The sequence below is a fragment of the Phasianus colchicus genome, chromosome 12, assembly GCF_987193195.1.
Source record: "Phasianus colchicus chromosome 12, bPhaCol1.hap1.1, whole genome shotgun sequence".
Classification (NCBI taxonomy): domain Eukaryota; kingdom Metazoa; phylum Chordata; class Aves; order Galliformes; family Phasianidae; genus Phasianus; species Phasianus colchicus.
Window position 1 is genome coordinate 13285891 of NC_143447.1, and position 15941 is coordinate 13301831.

Here is a 15941-nt window from a genome sequence, read left to right on the forward strand (position 1 = left end):
AGACTAGATCTCCTGAAATGAGTTCCTCGGGTAAATTGCTCACCACAGCTTTCAGGCACGGAGCCGTGTTTGCCGAACCCACCACCCCAGCACACCCAATGTCCCTGACAGCACGGGACAACGTCCCCTGGCCGCACCCTACCACCCGGCCCCACGTTGGGCAACCCAGAGCAATGGGAACTCTAAGCGATGGGAAAGGAGCGTCGGGTCCTATGGCAGAGAATGGGATGGAGGAGGTTTTCTCCATCAGATGGGAACTCACACTGGTTCTTGCTCCTCCCGGTGTGCTGGCACCTCTCCCAGCAAGCGGGGAGAAAATCACATTTCCTGCCTGACAGATAACGCCGGTCAAGAGAATGCCAGGACAATTCCTGAAAATGCCATAATTGTTTTAATCTGATCGCGGATAAAAGATAATGATGCTAACAATATTTAAACGTAATTATAGTTTCCTGCGGCTGTTGGTCTCTCTGAATACTCTCCACTCAAGTGGCTTTGTTTACGAGCGGTTTCAATACCACTGGGCCTATTGCTGTGGGTGCTATTTTCTCTTCTGACGCCTTTACACCTGCACCTCCATCCGGGGGGGGTAGGGAGGGTGGATGCTGGCCAAGGGCTCTGTACTCAGAGCTCAGCATCTCCCCCTGGACTGCGATGCTGCCTTGAAATCAGGGCTGTGAGCTCATGGCTTGTACCCTATTGGGACCCAGATGTGGGAGAGACATAGAGAGAGTAAATCCCCCCCATAGGGCATTTCATACTGTGGTCCTCAAGATGCATCCTTACATGTGACATTGGGATGGGGGCAGTGGCAGCAAGGAAAGCAGTGGTAATTCCAGTAGCTGTTCCAGATATGTGGGGGCATTGACTCCCAAACCACTCAGCACCCATCGGGGGATGTAGATAAAAAGGAGCATGAACAGAGCACCCCCAACACAGGTGTAAACAAAGAGATCTTCAAGAGCACTTTGCCATTGCAAATGGAAGCTCCAGTGGTGGACAAGCAGGCAGGGCTGGGTGGTGGGCGGATGGAGGAAATCAGATGGATTCCCTATGCTGGCAATTGTCAACAGGATCCTACTGAAATACCCCACCAAGGAGATTTCTAATGGGAGCTGGGTGTGCTCACAGGCTGGATAGTGATTGGAAAGGTTGTAAAACTGCTCATGTCGAAATAAATAGCAACAAAAGATGAGATTTACACCAGATTTTTAGGAGGGCTTAAATATGAAATGGGTATTTCAGGAGCTGGAGTTTACCTCCCGTGTGAATCGGTCTTTGTAAATGGGAATGGAGGATCGCCAACTGCCAAAAAAGGGCTCTATGGGGGGTCCGGAAAATCACAACGTCCTGAGTTTAATGGGGAAAACAGATAGAAATTGTAACAAAGAATGAGTAGAAACAGCAATAAACCTGATTGTTTGGTAAATAAGACCAGTCCTGTCGCTGCAAACTGAGGTTTGAAAAGCAGCTCAGGAATGAATAACCGGGTAAAAGTTAGGAGACAAAGTGGTGTAACAAAACCTGGGGCTCCTGTGGAGGAGCTCTGTGGTGCTTGGGGGGCTTGGGAAAGGGAGCAGCCCAGTGCTGACACAATGTGGCACTGTGCAGAGGGGCATAGGAAGGTCTTTCTGTGTCAGAAAAAGGATCTCCCTGTGCCAATGAACTCAGCCTTAAAATGAGAGGGGGATTCAATGTTGAGCATGGGCAGAGAAAACAATCTCATTGCCTGCCCAGCAATGGAATAGCTACAGCAATGCCATAAACTGGGACTCCTCAGCCTGCAAAAAAAAGAGTGACTGAGGAGGGTAAGAGAGTGGATGGTGCAAGCATGAATGGAGGGAGAAGGTGAATGGGCACTTCTTATTCACTGCTTGGCTCAGCAGCAGAGGGCATGGATGCACTGCTGCATGCCCAGCATGGGGAGAAGCATTCAGCTAGGGGTGTGAGGACAGAATGTTCAGAGAGGTTGGGAAAATATTTGAGAAATGAAGAGCAGAACGATGTCTGGCTGCTGGAAGGGAGCTGGTTGGAGGCTCTGTTCTGTGATGGCAGCAGGAGGGGACATTGCTCTCTGCCACCATCCTGTGCCCTAGGACGCATCTGGGGAGAAAGTGGCTCATCCTTGAGCTGCCACGGGGTTGGGGTCCTCTGCTCACCCCCAAAACGCGGTTGCACCTCGGGAAGGGATCTAATTCCTAAAGCACCAGGCAAGACCGACTCTCCCCTCCCAAAATATGTTTCTCAGAGGGGTGCTTTGCAGGGGAACACTCACACCTCTGTTACAAAACCTGTAAAAAGCAACTCGTCCACCTTTCTCGCTCACTCAGGACCGACCCGAGTGTGCGGGCTTAGCAAGGGAAGCCCTGCCCTGCCCGGCCCGGCCCCGCAGCTCCCAGCCCCGGCGATGGCCCCGCGGCCGCGGACACGCGTGGCAGGCACGGCGCGGCCCCGACGGGGCGTACTGACATCTGTAACCAACACGCCGGCTTCGGCAAAGGCAGGGCTGCCCGGCCAGGCGGAAAATTAACACTGACATTGAGTTTAATTAAACAAAACAACCGGGCTGCGAGTTGGAAGAGAATTGGCAGCAGCTGGGGGAGCCGGGATGGGTGCGGTTCAGGAGCGACCCCCGCCGTAACCACATCGGGACGGGCCCGGGCTCGGTCTGCCGGGACCAAGCGAATGCTGTCGTTTAGGGACGGGTAAACGGTGTTCTTTCCCCCGTTTTGCACGTATTTCTCACAAAAAACACACGAAGCGAGCCAAGTAACGGCAGGCCGCGCGTGACCGTGCCCCCGCATAAGGCTGCGCGGCGGGGCGAGATGCGGGGGGGAGACGAGAGGTGCTGCGGGGGGCAAATTTCGTTTAAGGGTTCAAAAAGACGCGGCGAACCTCAACGCCGGGAGAAACCGACGGCCACGGGCAGCCCCGAAAGGGACAAGAGAAAGGGCCGGGGCTGGGCAGAGAGAGCCCGGGAAGAGCCGCAGCCAGAGGGGAAGAGGCAGAGCATTTCCCGCAGAGCCTCACAGCCGCGCACAAGTGACACCAGTATCACTACTGGTGCTTGCGCTTCTCCTGCCTCGAAGCCGGGGAAGCGGGCGGCGGGGAGAGACCAGCCCGGCTGCACCGCACGGGAAGCGCTCGGCTCCGAAACACTGCGAAGGAAAGAGAAGCAGGGCTGGAAATAGCGCGCACCGCGGGCGCAAGACGAAGCGGAGGCAGCTCCGCACAGCCGGGCAGCTGCAGCGCAGTTGTCCCGTTTTTGGGGCCGGGAGCTTTGCCTTCTCCTTGATGCTTCTGTCTCCACCGTCTCCAAGCCTCTCCTCTCTCAGGGGTTCCCTCCAGCCCCCAGCCTCCCGATTTTGCTCAGCGCGGGTCCTGTGCTCGGCATCCTCCTCCTCTCCTCCTCCGTGTACAGTCCGTACCTCGGGGGCTCTTCGTCTGGTCATTTTCTTTCCTTATTTTTTTTTTCCCCTTTTTTTTCCTCCTTTTTTTGGGGGGTGTGGGGGGGCGTGAAATGTCGGCTTTGAAGGATATTTGTAATAACATAACCAGCAAAATGAATGTCATATTTTTGCTCCAATGAATTGGATTTCCTGAAATATTGTCTCCGTAATGATGCCTTTAGGCTCCTCTGGATTAGATAACTCTCCAACCACATCAAGAAGGCTAATTATCCCAAAGCCACTTTCCCCGCATTTTCACATCTATTTTATATATGTATATATATGTGATTTTTTTTTCCCCCCCCGAAACCTCCAGAGCTGCGTGGGGACACAAAGCAGGTGGGGAAGGGAGGGCTGAAACCATCATGGCAGCGTCCTCCCCGTCCGGGCAGGCAGAGCTGTGCGCCCCGTCGGGGCAGATATTCCCTCCCTCCCCTCACCTATTCGAGCCGGGCCGGGGTAAATCTCTTTGGGACCGACCCCCCCGCGGCGGGGAGCCCCGTCGAACAATCGTGATGCCACAGAGCAGAGCCAATCGGGAGGGCCTGGGAGCACGTCGTCAGCCCGAGGTGGCCAATAAGATCCGAGCGGCGCTGGTGCGATCCCCTCGACGGCACGACGGGGCGGCCGGGAATCTGCGGGATGGGGACGGGGCGGCAGCACGGAGCCGGGGAAGGGGGTAGGGGTGGGGGTGCCCGGTGCGTTTGGGCTGTGATGGCCGCGAGGTGGGGAGGGGGCTCTGTGACCGCACCGAGGGTTCCATGGGAGCCCTCGATGAGTGGACAATGGGATACGGGGACAGCACGGAGCAGGACGCACCGGGCGCTGCTGCTTTCCCAGCTCCTTGCTTGGGACGGGAGTTTGTCCTTCGGGATTATTCATCTCCTGCAAGTTTTTTGTTAGGCGGTCCTGAAAGGCCTCAAAGGCTGGGAATACCATTCTAATTACAGGGAAGCACAGCTTATTTAGAAGATAAAAAGAGACTTGTAGTCTCATAACAGCTTCTTATATCCGTCAAATAAGGATCTCTAATGACGGGGTGAGAGCCGGTGAATGCCTAAAACAAACTAAAAAAAGGAGCGAAAATAAAGCAGCCAGGGGCTTAAGATATATTAAATTACCCTGATTAGGAATTTAGGCCGTGGCTCGAGTCTGCTGGAGAGGCTGACGAGGGGGGGGACGGAAAGTGCTGCTATTCATTTCTGGGGAGAGGGGTCAGTAGGTCGGAGGAGTTCACAGGGCCTGGCTCTATTCTTATGCTAACAGAGAATACAAGCGCTGGCCTGGAAAATAGAAATGAATTTGCAATAATCCGAGCCCCTCTGTTTGCAAGGCGAGCGGCTCTATAGCTAATTGCAGCCCGGCCTCCCCCGCCTCGCTGCGGACAGTTGTAACGATGCATGGGAGATTAGAGCCCGAGGGGGCTTTTTTTTTTTTTTTTTTTTTTTTTTTAAGCTGTCTCCCCCCCCCCCCCCCCCTCCCGCTCCCCGACGGTGAAATATTCCGGGCAGACACCGGTGTTTGGGCTGGCGCACTCGCAGGGAGTGGGGCCAACCAACTTCTTGAACTTCCCCGGAGCCGGCGGGGCTGCGGCGATGCGCATGGAGCAAACCGCGGGGCAGCGCCGTGTGGCGGGGGGAGGGCGGGGGGGGCGGTCGGGCCGGCTCTGCACGGCCCCGGGGCGGGGGGCGGCGGGGAAGGTCCCAAAGAGCGGGGAACGCATTGAGTCGCCGGTGACAAGCAGTAAATCGGGGAAGAATAGCGCATGGAAACGCACCGTCGGGGCAGCGCTACAGCTGCCGCCCCGTCTCCCCGCCGGTAAAGCCGGCGGTTCCCCCGGTGAACGCGGCGGAGAGGTTCCCGGCCCCGTCCCGACGGGTACCGCCCGAGTCCGCCCCGTCGGAGCTCCGGGCCCGGCCGAGCGGCCGCTTTCAGGACCCTGGACAGGAGGGGGCGGGCGGGGCCGTCCGTCGGGGCGCGGCTCCTCGGGGCCCCGTGCGTTCCTGAGCGCGTCCAGCCGGGTGATCGCGGTGCTGCCGCGCTCCGCTCCTCTCCCCTTTCCCAACGGGATGCCCCCGCCGAGCTGCGGGACGCGCTGCGGACGCCGGAGCCGAGCTTTGCACAGGGTGAATTTGCCTGAGAGGGGGAAAGGTTTATACGTGACGGAAAGCTGGGATCCCTCCCGCCCTATCCGATGCCGGGATGCGCGGCTGCCGGGGAGAGAAGAGCATCCCCGGCCCTGCCCCGTGCCAACGCCCCGCCGGGCCCCGACGGCGGAACGGGACGGCAAAGCCTCGGGCTCGCTCTGCCCGGCCCCAGCCGCAGAGAACCGACACAGATACGGCCCCCGTTCGTTAACCGGCGCTGGTCCCAAAGGCGGGGCGGGGGATGCGCTGGGTGCGTTCTGTGCCCAGCACCGCTGTGTGCGCGCCCAGAACCAGCGCTGGACCCACACACGGGAACGGTTCCGTAGAGCAGGGACACATCCCGCACCTCCACCCACGGCGCTCATAAACTTTGTTCTGCCCTCCCCCGAGCCCGGCTCTGTCCGTGCGGCGCCGCTCCAGTCTTTCTCCCGGACAAATCGGGCACGGGGAGTAATTATCAGCGTAAAAATAAACAAAACCGAAGGGACGGAGAAGGGGTGACCGGGGCGGAGCCGCCCCGCACGTCCCCGGGAATCGCCCTTTTCGACCCCGCGTTGGTTACCAAATTTTCTCGCTCGGAAGCGAAATTAAAAAAGATGAATCCCGTTAAGTGGTGTCCGCCGGACACGTCCAGCCCCACTCGGCATTGTCCTCCCACAGAGCTTCTCCCACAAGCTTCGCCTAATATATAGCTAGCCAGAAATATATACACATATATTTGTCGCTTTAAAAGAGAAATTCTGGCTGTTATCTGGGGGTTATTCCACAGGGCTGCCTAAGCTTAAGAAAATTAGATTTCGGGTACATTAAAAAAAATATTATTATAATAATAAACCCACAAACAAAACGGTGTTTCTAAGTTCGGGTTGTATATCGAATCGCGGAGAAAAGAGGCGGCATTATTTGTGACAATAATCTATTAACTCTGTTTGGGAGGAATTTTCAGCAGGAAGAATTCGCTCCGGCGCTGCTCCGCGCTCTCCCGAGGAAACACGGGGGCAGACGGGAGATGGATACACGTGAGATGTTACAAATTGTTTTGGAAAACCAATTGCTCGGCGCTTTCCTCCGCCGTGCGGGGACGGAGGAGCGGTGCGGTCGCTCCACGCGAAGCGGTTTCAGCCCGGAGCCGCAGCGGAACCGCGGGGTTCGTTCCCTCGGAACGGCCGCAGCCGCGTTGAGCCAACAGGGAGCGGCTGCGATGGGACGTGCGAGGAGACTGAGGGAAATGGGATCATCCCGATAGAAGTGAGCTCCGAATGGGGACGGTCCCGCGCTGCCCCGAGTCGGGCGAGGAACGGGTGCTGCTCGCAGCCCGCTGGGTTCCCCCATAGAGGCGCGGGATCTGGGGGAGAAGCGCTGAGGGCACCTTTGGCATCCACCTTTCTCGAGCTGGATTCGCCCCCCGATGCTTTTTCCTCGCCCCGCGGCCCTCTGCGGGCAGGAAGCTGCGAGCTGATCCCATTTCAACGAAAACCCGCGGGGTTGTGCGCAGGGCATCGCGCAGCCGCTCGCTCCCGCACCGCAGCCGACCGAGAATGGGGTGCGGGGCCGGGGGGGCCCTCCGAGTGTATGGAGAGCGATACCCGCGGGGTGTGCGGGAACGGCCGCGTGTGCGGTGTTCTCGGTGCCCAAAGAGATGGATGCTCTGCAGGGGGGGGACCTGAGGGATGCACCGCGGTGTTTGTACCCCGAGGCGGGTGTACCCCGAGGTGGGTGTACCCGGAGAGCTGCACCCCGATGTCCCCCAGCCCCGGGGGCTCCCAGAACCTTCTGTCTGGCCCTGCACACAACCCGGGCCGCGGTCTGTCCGCATCTCTGCGGGTTCTTATTTCCTTTCCCAGCTCGATTTGGGGCTGCAGTGGGGCGGCGGCCGAACCGAGCCCCCCAGCCCCTCTGTTCCCGTGTACGGTGGGGAAATAGGGAAATAGCCCCAGGATCGCGCTGTCTCAGCTCTGCCACATCGCTCTGTTGCCCGTCCCTGTGCCACGCAGGGCCGCACCCGGCCGGGAAGGGGGCACGGAGCGCGGGGTGCGGAGGGGCCCGGGGGGGCTCAGCTACGCTCGCATCGGGAGATAAGGGGTGATCAGGGGACGAATCGGGGCCCTCAGGTGCCGCTGCCAGGAGCCTTCGGCAATGGCTGTTTGGGTGTTGCATTGCCACACGCTGCAGTGCGCACATACAGGCAGCCCCTCCCCCCCCAATCTGCCTGTATGCTAATGACATGCAAATCGCTTCATTTGCATGTTTATCTCTGTCAATGGGCGAGCGTGGCGGCCGAGGGAATACATTTCCCACCGTGGCACCGAGCTACCCCCAACCCCGAGCCCCACCGAGGGCAGAGCGCGGCGCCGGGTCCCCCCCCCGGCCCTGGCACGACGGCAGAGCAATGCCACAAAATGGCTGCCGGGAGGGGGGGCCGGGGGGCGCCCACCTCTGCCCCCCGACATCCCCCGGGCCCCCTCCCCTCAAACCCAGCGCCGGATTTTGTGCTGAAGCAGCCAATCAGGGGCGCGGCACCCTTCCCCCCTCCCGCCCTCCTTCATCCCTCCTTCCCCCTCCATCCCTCCATCCGTCCTTCCCCTCCTCCCCCCCGCCGGGGAAGGGCCGTTTCCATGCGCGGGGGATTTCTGATTTCCGACCGATCCTGTGGGGGGGGGGGGAAAGTCCCTTTCCATCCACCCGAGGGGCGCCGACGCCGGCCCGGCCGCTGCTACCCGGGCACTGCAGAACAGCTGCGGGTGCCCCGAGGGCGCGGGTGGGGCCCCGGAGGTGGTTTGTCCCCCCCGCTTCGTCCGCTGAGGATCGGAGAGGGAGAAATAGCCGTGTGCGGACACGGGGGTGGGAACCTATCCCTATCCAGCAGCAGAGGGGGGAATGCACGGATGGGACGAAATTTGGAGTCACCTTTGCTCTTTCTTTCTCTCTTTCTCTCTCCCTCTTTCTTTCTTTCTTTCTCTCTTTCTTTCTATTTTTAATAGCTACAGAAAAAATATATATACTAATAATGCCTCGCCCCACCTTCCTTCAACCCCCCCCTTCCAAAGCAGGCGTGTCCGCACCCCGATGTGCCACAATGCTGCGATTTTTAAACGTGCGCCCGTTCGGATTGCTGCGCTGTGATTTGTGGAGCACCCAACGGGGAGCGATGAGGGTGGCTGCGCCCCGCGGCTCCCCAGAAATCCCCCCAACTTCCCCCCGCAGCCCACCGGGGTACCGCAGTGGGGAAAGGTGCGCGGGGTTCCCCGCTGCCTGCGCGGAAACGGTGCGATCCCGGTCCGGGCGTCAGCGGGGATGGGAATGGGGCACCCCGTCACGGGGGTAGTGACAGCCCCTAGGGGGGGGCCGCGTTGGTGAGAGCACAGCACGGAGCCGTGAGCCGAGCGCTACATCCCTGTAACACGGCACAGCGCTATTTACATGTTATGCTGTATTTTATGACACCGGATTGCTACGCGCCGTGATGCTGCGCTATGTGACATTCTACGAATGTGCGCAGGGCCGCCCCGCCCCGAAGCTCCGCAGAAGGGCACCGCGGTGCTGTGCCCGAAGTGAGGCAGTGTCCGGGCACCCGGGGACCCCCTCGCCTTCCCTATGCCATATCCCGCAGCCTTTCAACTCCCTTGTTTTTTTTCTTCTCCCAAATCCCGTCCCCTTTCCCTAAGTAAGGTATTTTCGTTCTTTCCTTCTCTTTTCTCTGTTTTAATCGAGGGTGGAAAGGTTCATTTCATCTCCTTCACCCAATTTTGCCTTCAAAAAAATTAAATTCAGCCGACAACCAAATCCGGAGGAAGGCACAACCGTGGCCTCCGACGGCACACCCCGCCTTGTGCCGTGCTACCCATGGGCACCCTAACAGCACCGGACGGCCCGAGGGGCTGTGCCACCTCGTCCCTCGGGCTGCAGGAACCCGGAGCTGGGGTTTGTCCCCTCAGCCCCGCCGGGAGCTCGGTACCCTCCCTCTCCGACGGCAGCGGGCCCGGTGTCCCGACGTCTCCGGCTTGCAGATGCGAGGCCGCCGGGGGTGCCTTCTCGCCGGGGTCCCCCCTGAGCCCAGCGGCCCGCTCCGAGGTGGGTGTTCCCCTCCCGAGGGGGCGGAGAGAGGCCGAGCACGGGAAGTTTGGGGAAGTCTCCGTGGCCTCCCGACCTTCCCCGCCAGGCAGCGCCAGGCAGCCCCGGGCCTGGGTGGGGGCACAACCTCCGTGCGATGTTTTATTCTCGGGGTCGGGTGGGGGGGATGCAGAAAGATAGCCCATAAACGTGCCCGTGCCAGCGCCCCATCACACCAGTAGGGTGGGGGTCCCTTACCTGAGCGCTGTCCCGGGGCAGCACAGCCTGGGGGCGGTTCCGGGAGGGCTGTGCGGATCCGGTTCGCTCCCGTGTGTCTCAGAGCAGGAAGTTCGCTCCGGCCGCGGCTGTACCCGATGGGCCGGGGCCGTTGCGTGGAGCCCGGGGGGGGCCGCACCCAGGGAGAGCTGCGTTTATACAGGGAAAGAGGGGGAATTGGAGTGCTTATACCAAGAACCGGGGTTGTTAAGTTTGCAGGCAGACAGCTAAACGGTGCCAAGTGCGGGAAGGAGGGGGGGGGTTGTGGGGGGAGGCTGGGGGGTGTGTAAGAAATAAAGAGCAATTGTCAGAGGCGAACAAAAGGCGGAGGATGGGAAGGAGCCGGGAATCCCAGGGCAGAGCCCCTCGGCGTGGACTTGAACTTGGGCTTTGACACCGTCTGCGAAGCGGAGAGCGGCTCTGCCCCGGCCGGGCCCCGGCCGACAGCTTCGGGCGGGCATCGCCCCCTCCCAGACACCCCCCGGAGGGGTCCCCCTCGATTCAGGCCGAGCCGGGGGCACTCGGAGGGCTGAACGCTGCTCCCGGTGCGAGGGGGGCGGCTGGGGGATCCCGTCGGGGCGCCGCGCCCGGGGAGGGGCTGCCAGACGGCCGGGGGGGGGCCGCCCGGTTCTCACAGTCTGCTCCCGAGCCTGGATTCTCTGCACGTCCCGGCCGGTCCCCCCTTTGCCGCTATTCAGCACTTAATTGAACATTAATGGCAGCTGGGGATGAGGTCATTGGAGCCGGCTTTTCTCACACATTTTTCATGCAAATCCGCTAAACTCTAAACAAATTTGAATAAAACCCCCTTTGTGCGGGCCCTCCATGGTGTTTTTCCACGGGCCGCTCCGCCTGTCTCCACACACTTCATCCGGGCCGGGGGGAGCCGCGCCGCAACGGGGGAACCGGCGGGGAAAAGGGGGAATGCGGGGGGGGGTGAGGCGGCTGCTGGGAGGGGCTGAGCCGTGCCCGCATCCTCTGCAGGCAGAGATGCCAAAAGCAGCCCCATCCTGCAGGAGCAACCTGGGCAGTGGTGCACCGTGCCATCTCCTCCCTGTCCCTATAGCATTGTTTTCTCCCCACGATATCCATTTGCAACCCTCCAGCACCAGTATCCCCACTGATATCCACCTGCAATACCACTACTCTCAGTGGTACTCACCCACCCCAGCAAGCACCACCACCCCCACTCATCCCAGCACCTCAAATCCCTCCCAGCAGCATCAGCACCCCTTGCTACAGCGAGCAATCACCCCCGCTGCTGCCCTGCAAGGTGCTTTTAGGATAACGGCACGCAGAGCCCCTGCTCCCCCCGCTCAGCACAGCCCCATTAGCATCCCCGCACGCCCGGCCCCCTGCCCAGCCTTGAACTTGGCCATGCCGGGCTGCGCTCCTTCTGCCTGCCTGGGCGCACACAATGCGGGCCTTGACCCATTGTTTGCTTTTTTCGGGTTTCAGCTGGGAAAGCAGCCACCTCGCGCGTTCTGCCGAGAGCACGCCGGGAGCCGGGCACAATGGGGAACCCCGCTCTGCAAGCAGAAGGAGCTCCAAATCATTCCGGAGACATATTCATTATGCCCTTTCACAGGGGCTGTTTGCATTGGGTTTAACGGCGACTTCCCAGACAGGGCTCAGACCAAATAGAGATCATTCGCTGGGGCGCAGCGCAGCGCTCGGCTCTGGGCTGCTCCCGTGCTCCCCATGATGTGTCTGCAGGCAGCTCCACGCCCATCACCTCCTGTTTCAGTACCATACCACATCACACACTAGCTTTTGCAGAAAGGAGTGTTTATTTGCAACAGTGCATGGGGTGGGGTCGATTTTAATAGGGGAGAATTACAGTGAATTTTTCTTACAGTGCAATGGAACGCTGCCTGGACCAGGCGTGGTCAACCCACGGTCAGTCCATCACACACACACAGACAGCATAGGCCAAGCTCTGCTCCATGAGCAGAGCCCTAAACACAGCATCCGTCCTGCTCAGACCTCCCTCCTGCTCCCACCAACATCCCTGCACCCAGCTGGGACAGTGCTCACTATATATATACATATATATATATTGCGCTCTCTCTATATATAGAACTATATATATATATATATATATATATATATATAATATTCTCTACCCAGGGGTATTTGGGTCCTGGAGGTGATGTACAAGAGTTATGTAGGATTTTTGCCAGACTTCCCCTCCCCTGGCTCCCTCCCCACAGGTGCGAAGCAATGCAGAACCCCTCCACATCCAGCAGCCAATGCTGCCTCTTGCTGGGGCCATGGCAGGTTGGGTCCCTCGTGGAGAACACGGAGACATCAGGCAGAGCGCGGGCAGAGCGCAGCCGGGAAGGAGCTGTCAGGCTGGGGACATCTCTTCTCCTCTCGCTGGGATCTGGGAAGGAAAGGAAAAGCACACAGGATGCTATCTCTTCATCAGCACACAGAATCGCAGAAGCTGAGAACAGAACTGGGAGCACGGATGGACCGAGGCCCCAACCCCATCCCCATTTACACCCCACCACCCGCTGCCGTCCCGCCCCGTGTCACCTCACCCCTTCCTGACCCACAGAGCCGTGGCCCTGCACTCCCCCTGCCCAATCGAGGGGCTGCCGCCTGTCCTTCCCCACAGGCTTTGGGGCATGGGATTACTCTGCATGTCAGAGCCACTAAAGGAGCAGCCCTCTGATGTTTTAATCTTCACGTTAACTTTCCCTGCCCTCAGCGCCCTTGGCTGCCTGTAGAAAGTGATACCTATGAGGCGCAGAGCTGCGGCCGAAGCTGTGATCCTGAGCCAAAGTGCCCTCGTCCCCTCATGGTTCTCCCTGCAGCTTTCACCCCACATCCTATAGCAGGTCCTTCTCTCTTTTCCCTGAGTTTTCCTCCATTTTCTCTGCATTATCCACAAGCACGGACTCCTAGCAAGGAGCCCAGCCCCATCCCTCACCATCCTCCCTTTGCTTTGCTTATAAACTGCTGTGCTGGGAAGAGCAAAGACAAACACACCTCTAATTCTTCCCCGCGCTTGGATCTAGGGCGCAAAAAGCACCGTCAGGCAGCTCATTTATTCTTTTTAGTGCACCAAATCGTAATTTTATAAAATATTGCAAATTTTATAAAATATTTGCGAGCCCATTTTAAGAGATAAATCTTCAGCGTGGCTCTAATGAGGCGCCCTGGGAGCAACGCCGTGCGTTCCGCTGTAGGTCGCAGCGCTGCACTCCCGGGCTGCGGCTGCGTGAACCGCCGCCACTCTTTGAACTGTGCAAATACTCCTCACTCTGGGGTCCGGGCTGCCATTTCCATGGGTGGTTGTTTTTTTTTTTTTTTTTTTTTTTTCCTCTTTCTTTTTCTCTTAAAAATAGTTATCTCCTGTAACCCTTTTATTGCAATATTCATAGAGCGCTTGGTGGGAATCCAAGGAAAATCCCTTTTCTCTTGCACAACTTTGAAGCAAGCCTACACGTTAGAGGGGCAGAAGAAAAATGCAGCCTATGTGCATTGGTTTTGGGATGACTCACCAAGGGCAGACCCCACACTGATGTGTGTGTGTGTGCAGGGAGCACAGAGCCAGGCTGGAAAGCAGACTGATGCTGTGTTGTCCTAAATTACACAAAGTCACCCCAAATGTCCTGACATGATGGGACACAAAGGGTGGTGAGCACATCCCCAAGCTCAGGAGGGGAAGGAGGTGCTGAGTCATTGTGCTCACCAGGGAAAACCCATGCTGGTGCCCTGGGCAGTGCCACAGGAGCTTGCTTCATACTGAGAAACTCAACTATCATGCCAATGAAGAGGATGCTCACTGCAATGGGACACCATCCACTTGCCTACAGTGCTGCACCTGTCAGCACTGGGTAACTGGGGCAGGAGGAGCCAGCTGTGTGGAACCCAGCACCAACAAAGACATCCCCAATAGTGACATCCTCAACAGCAGTATGCTCAGTGATGGCACCCCCAAGAACAGAACCCTCAATAGTGGAACCCCCAATGCCAGCCCACCAACGCAGGCAGCTCTGCCTGACGGGACCACCGCCGTGTGCCAAAGCCCCGTTGTTGGGGCCGGGCAGGAAGGAGGGGCTCTGCTCCTCCCCCAGCTCAGCCCTGCTCCGTCCGTGCAGCGAAACTTCCTGGACAATTTAATCGTGCCGAGGTGTTACTTTGAAAATCCTTATTCACTGTCGATTTTTTGTCCCTCCCCTTTTTTTCCTCCCTTCCATCCCTGATTGCATTTTTCAAGCCTCCAAAATCTTTTGTTTTGCACACACACACACACACTTTCATGCAAATAGAGCCTTCATACCTCTTCCCTGGCTCAAGATCTCCAACTCCAAAGTGACCAAAGCCTTGCTCTCCCCTGCAGCTCCTCAGCATTACACCTCCGTTCTGCTCCAGGTGCCTGGGGAAGGAAAAATCATTTGAAACTAAGAAGATGTGCTGTTTGCTTTGGGTAATTACAAGTGAGCTTTGGATTCTTCAAGCAATGAAACGTTGCATGCAATGGGAGTGGGTTCTATTTGGGCGTGGTGGTGACAGGTTAGCGGTTGGACTGGATGATCTTAATGGTCTTTCCAACCTTTACGATCTTCAACACCGCTCTCTCCATCCCACACCCGCCCTGTGCACCTGGTTGCTTTTCCTATGGAGGAACTTCATGGTGCTTTGGGCTCAGTGAGAGGAGAATGCTGCTGACATTTTCTTATCTCAAGTTACAATTTCCTGTGAGCATCACAGTGATAAAACATGGGCGATGTGCAGCTCACTTGGAGCGTGTGCATCGTGCACGGCACCGGGGGGCAGAGGATGCCCGCAGGATGCAGCTCTCGGTGCCGTCATTGTCGTCCCCTCGCCTGTCTGCAGGGAATTTTACGGGGAGGGCTTTTGGCGGGGCGAGGAGGAGGGGAGCTTTCCCCCAAAGCACCCAGGAATCTGTCAAAAGAGGGACAGAAAAGAGAAGAAGAAGAAGAAGGGAGACAGAGAGTGGGAACGTCAAGGACCCCTGACTAATGAATAGCAAGTTTGCCCTTGAACCTCCCTGGGCTTTGCCATTCCCAGGCTCCAAACAAGGGCTGATGCATGCTTGGGCCCAGCTGCAGGGGGACCGGGCTATGGTTCATCTCAGACACTTTGACAGCCCGGGCCTTTTCCCCGCATAGCTCAGACTCGCCTAACTACTCCCCTGGCAACAGCTCAGTGCAGGAACCTGCGCGGAGGCCCTGCCTGCTGCATACAGAAGCGCGAGGAGGAGGGGAGCGCTGGGAGAAATTAGCTGGAGACCGGCTTAACCCGTCAAATGCTGGGCTGGCACCCTCTGCCCAGCAGCACGGCACTGGTGGGATCCCCACGGGGGGCAGTGGGGTCTGTACCTATGTACACTGCCATGGGACTGCTGGGGATGGGGGTGGTGGAAAAGCCCAGGCTGGGATGGAGAAGATGATGAGTGGTGAATGAATGGCAAACGCTGCTTGGTCACAGAGCTTGTGCCACTTGTTTCACTTGTGCCATTTTTGCCACCTGCGTCCCAGGTGGGGCAGCAACAGCAATACAGCCCAACCCCAAAGCAGCAGGCACAGAGCATCCCTCAGCAGCCGAAAGCAAAGCCTGGGACACGCAAGAGAGGCACCAACTTTCCCCACCACTCTTTTTGCATTGCAGATGAAAGACGCGGGGAGCGCCAGCCGTAGGGGTCTGTGCTGAATGGATGGAGCAAACAGGCACTGCAGACGGCTGCAAACACCCGACGGCTCCAAAGCACGACCCAGGAACGTTCCCACATCCCGGCCCCTTATAAATCAAGGGGGAGAGGGGGAGGGCTCCTTGCCGGCCTCTGTTTTTACAGAGCATCTTTCATGTGCAGCCCCTGAGAGAGAGGGCTTTGCCGAGCTTGTTAAGGAAGGCTCCTGCACCAGGCAGAGAGGGGGACGCACCATATGGAGAGGAGAAAAAGAAAAGGGGACACTGAAAATGGAAAATTATGCAAATCAGAAGGAGAGAGGCTCCAGTGAAAGGGGGGAGGGAGGCGGAGGGG

At 58.3% G+C, this 15941-nt stretch overlaps 1 protein-coding gene across 6 annotated transcripts in view; it reads right to left on the minus strand.

Annotated features, from left to right (window-relative positions):
• Nucleotides 1-12043: 12043 nt before the first annotated feature.
• Nucleotides 12044-15941, minus strand: part of LOC116225387 (uncharacterized) — a 38855-nt gene continuing 34957 nt past the window's right edge. For all 6 annotated transcript variants that reach the window (XR_016470421.1, XR_016470422.1, XR_016470423.1 and 3 more), the window contains 2 exons: nucleotides 14217-14312; nucleotides 12044-12308 (listed from right to left, as the gene is read on the minus strand). Coding sequence is in view for 1 of the 6 variants with exons in the window: in XM_090149006.1 (XP_090005132.1) it covers nucleotides 12233-12308; nucleotides 14217-14312 (172 nt within the window). In the remaining 5 variants the exon portion in view is untranslated. The remainder of the gene's footprint in view (nucleotides 12309-14216; nucleotides 14313-15941) is intronic.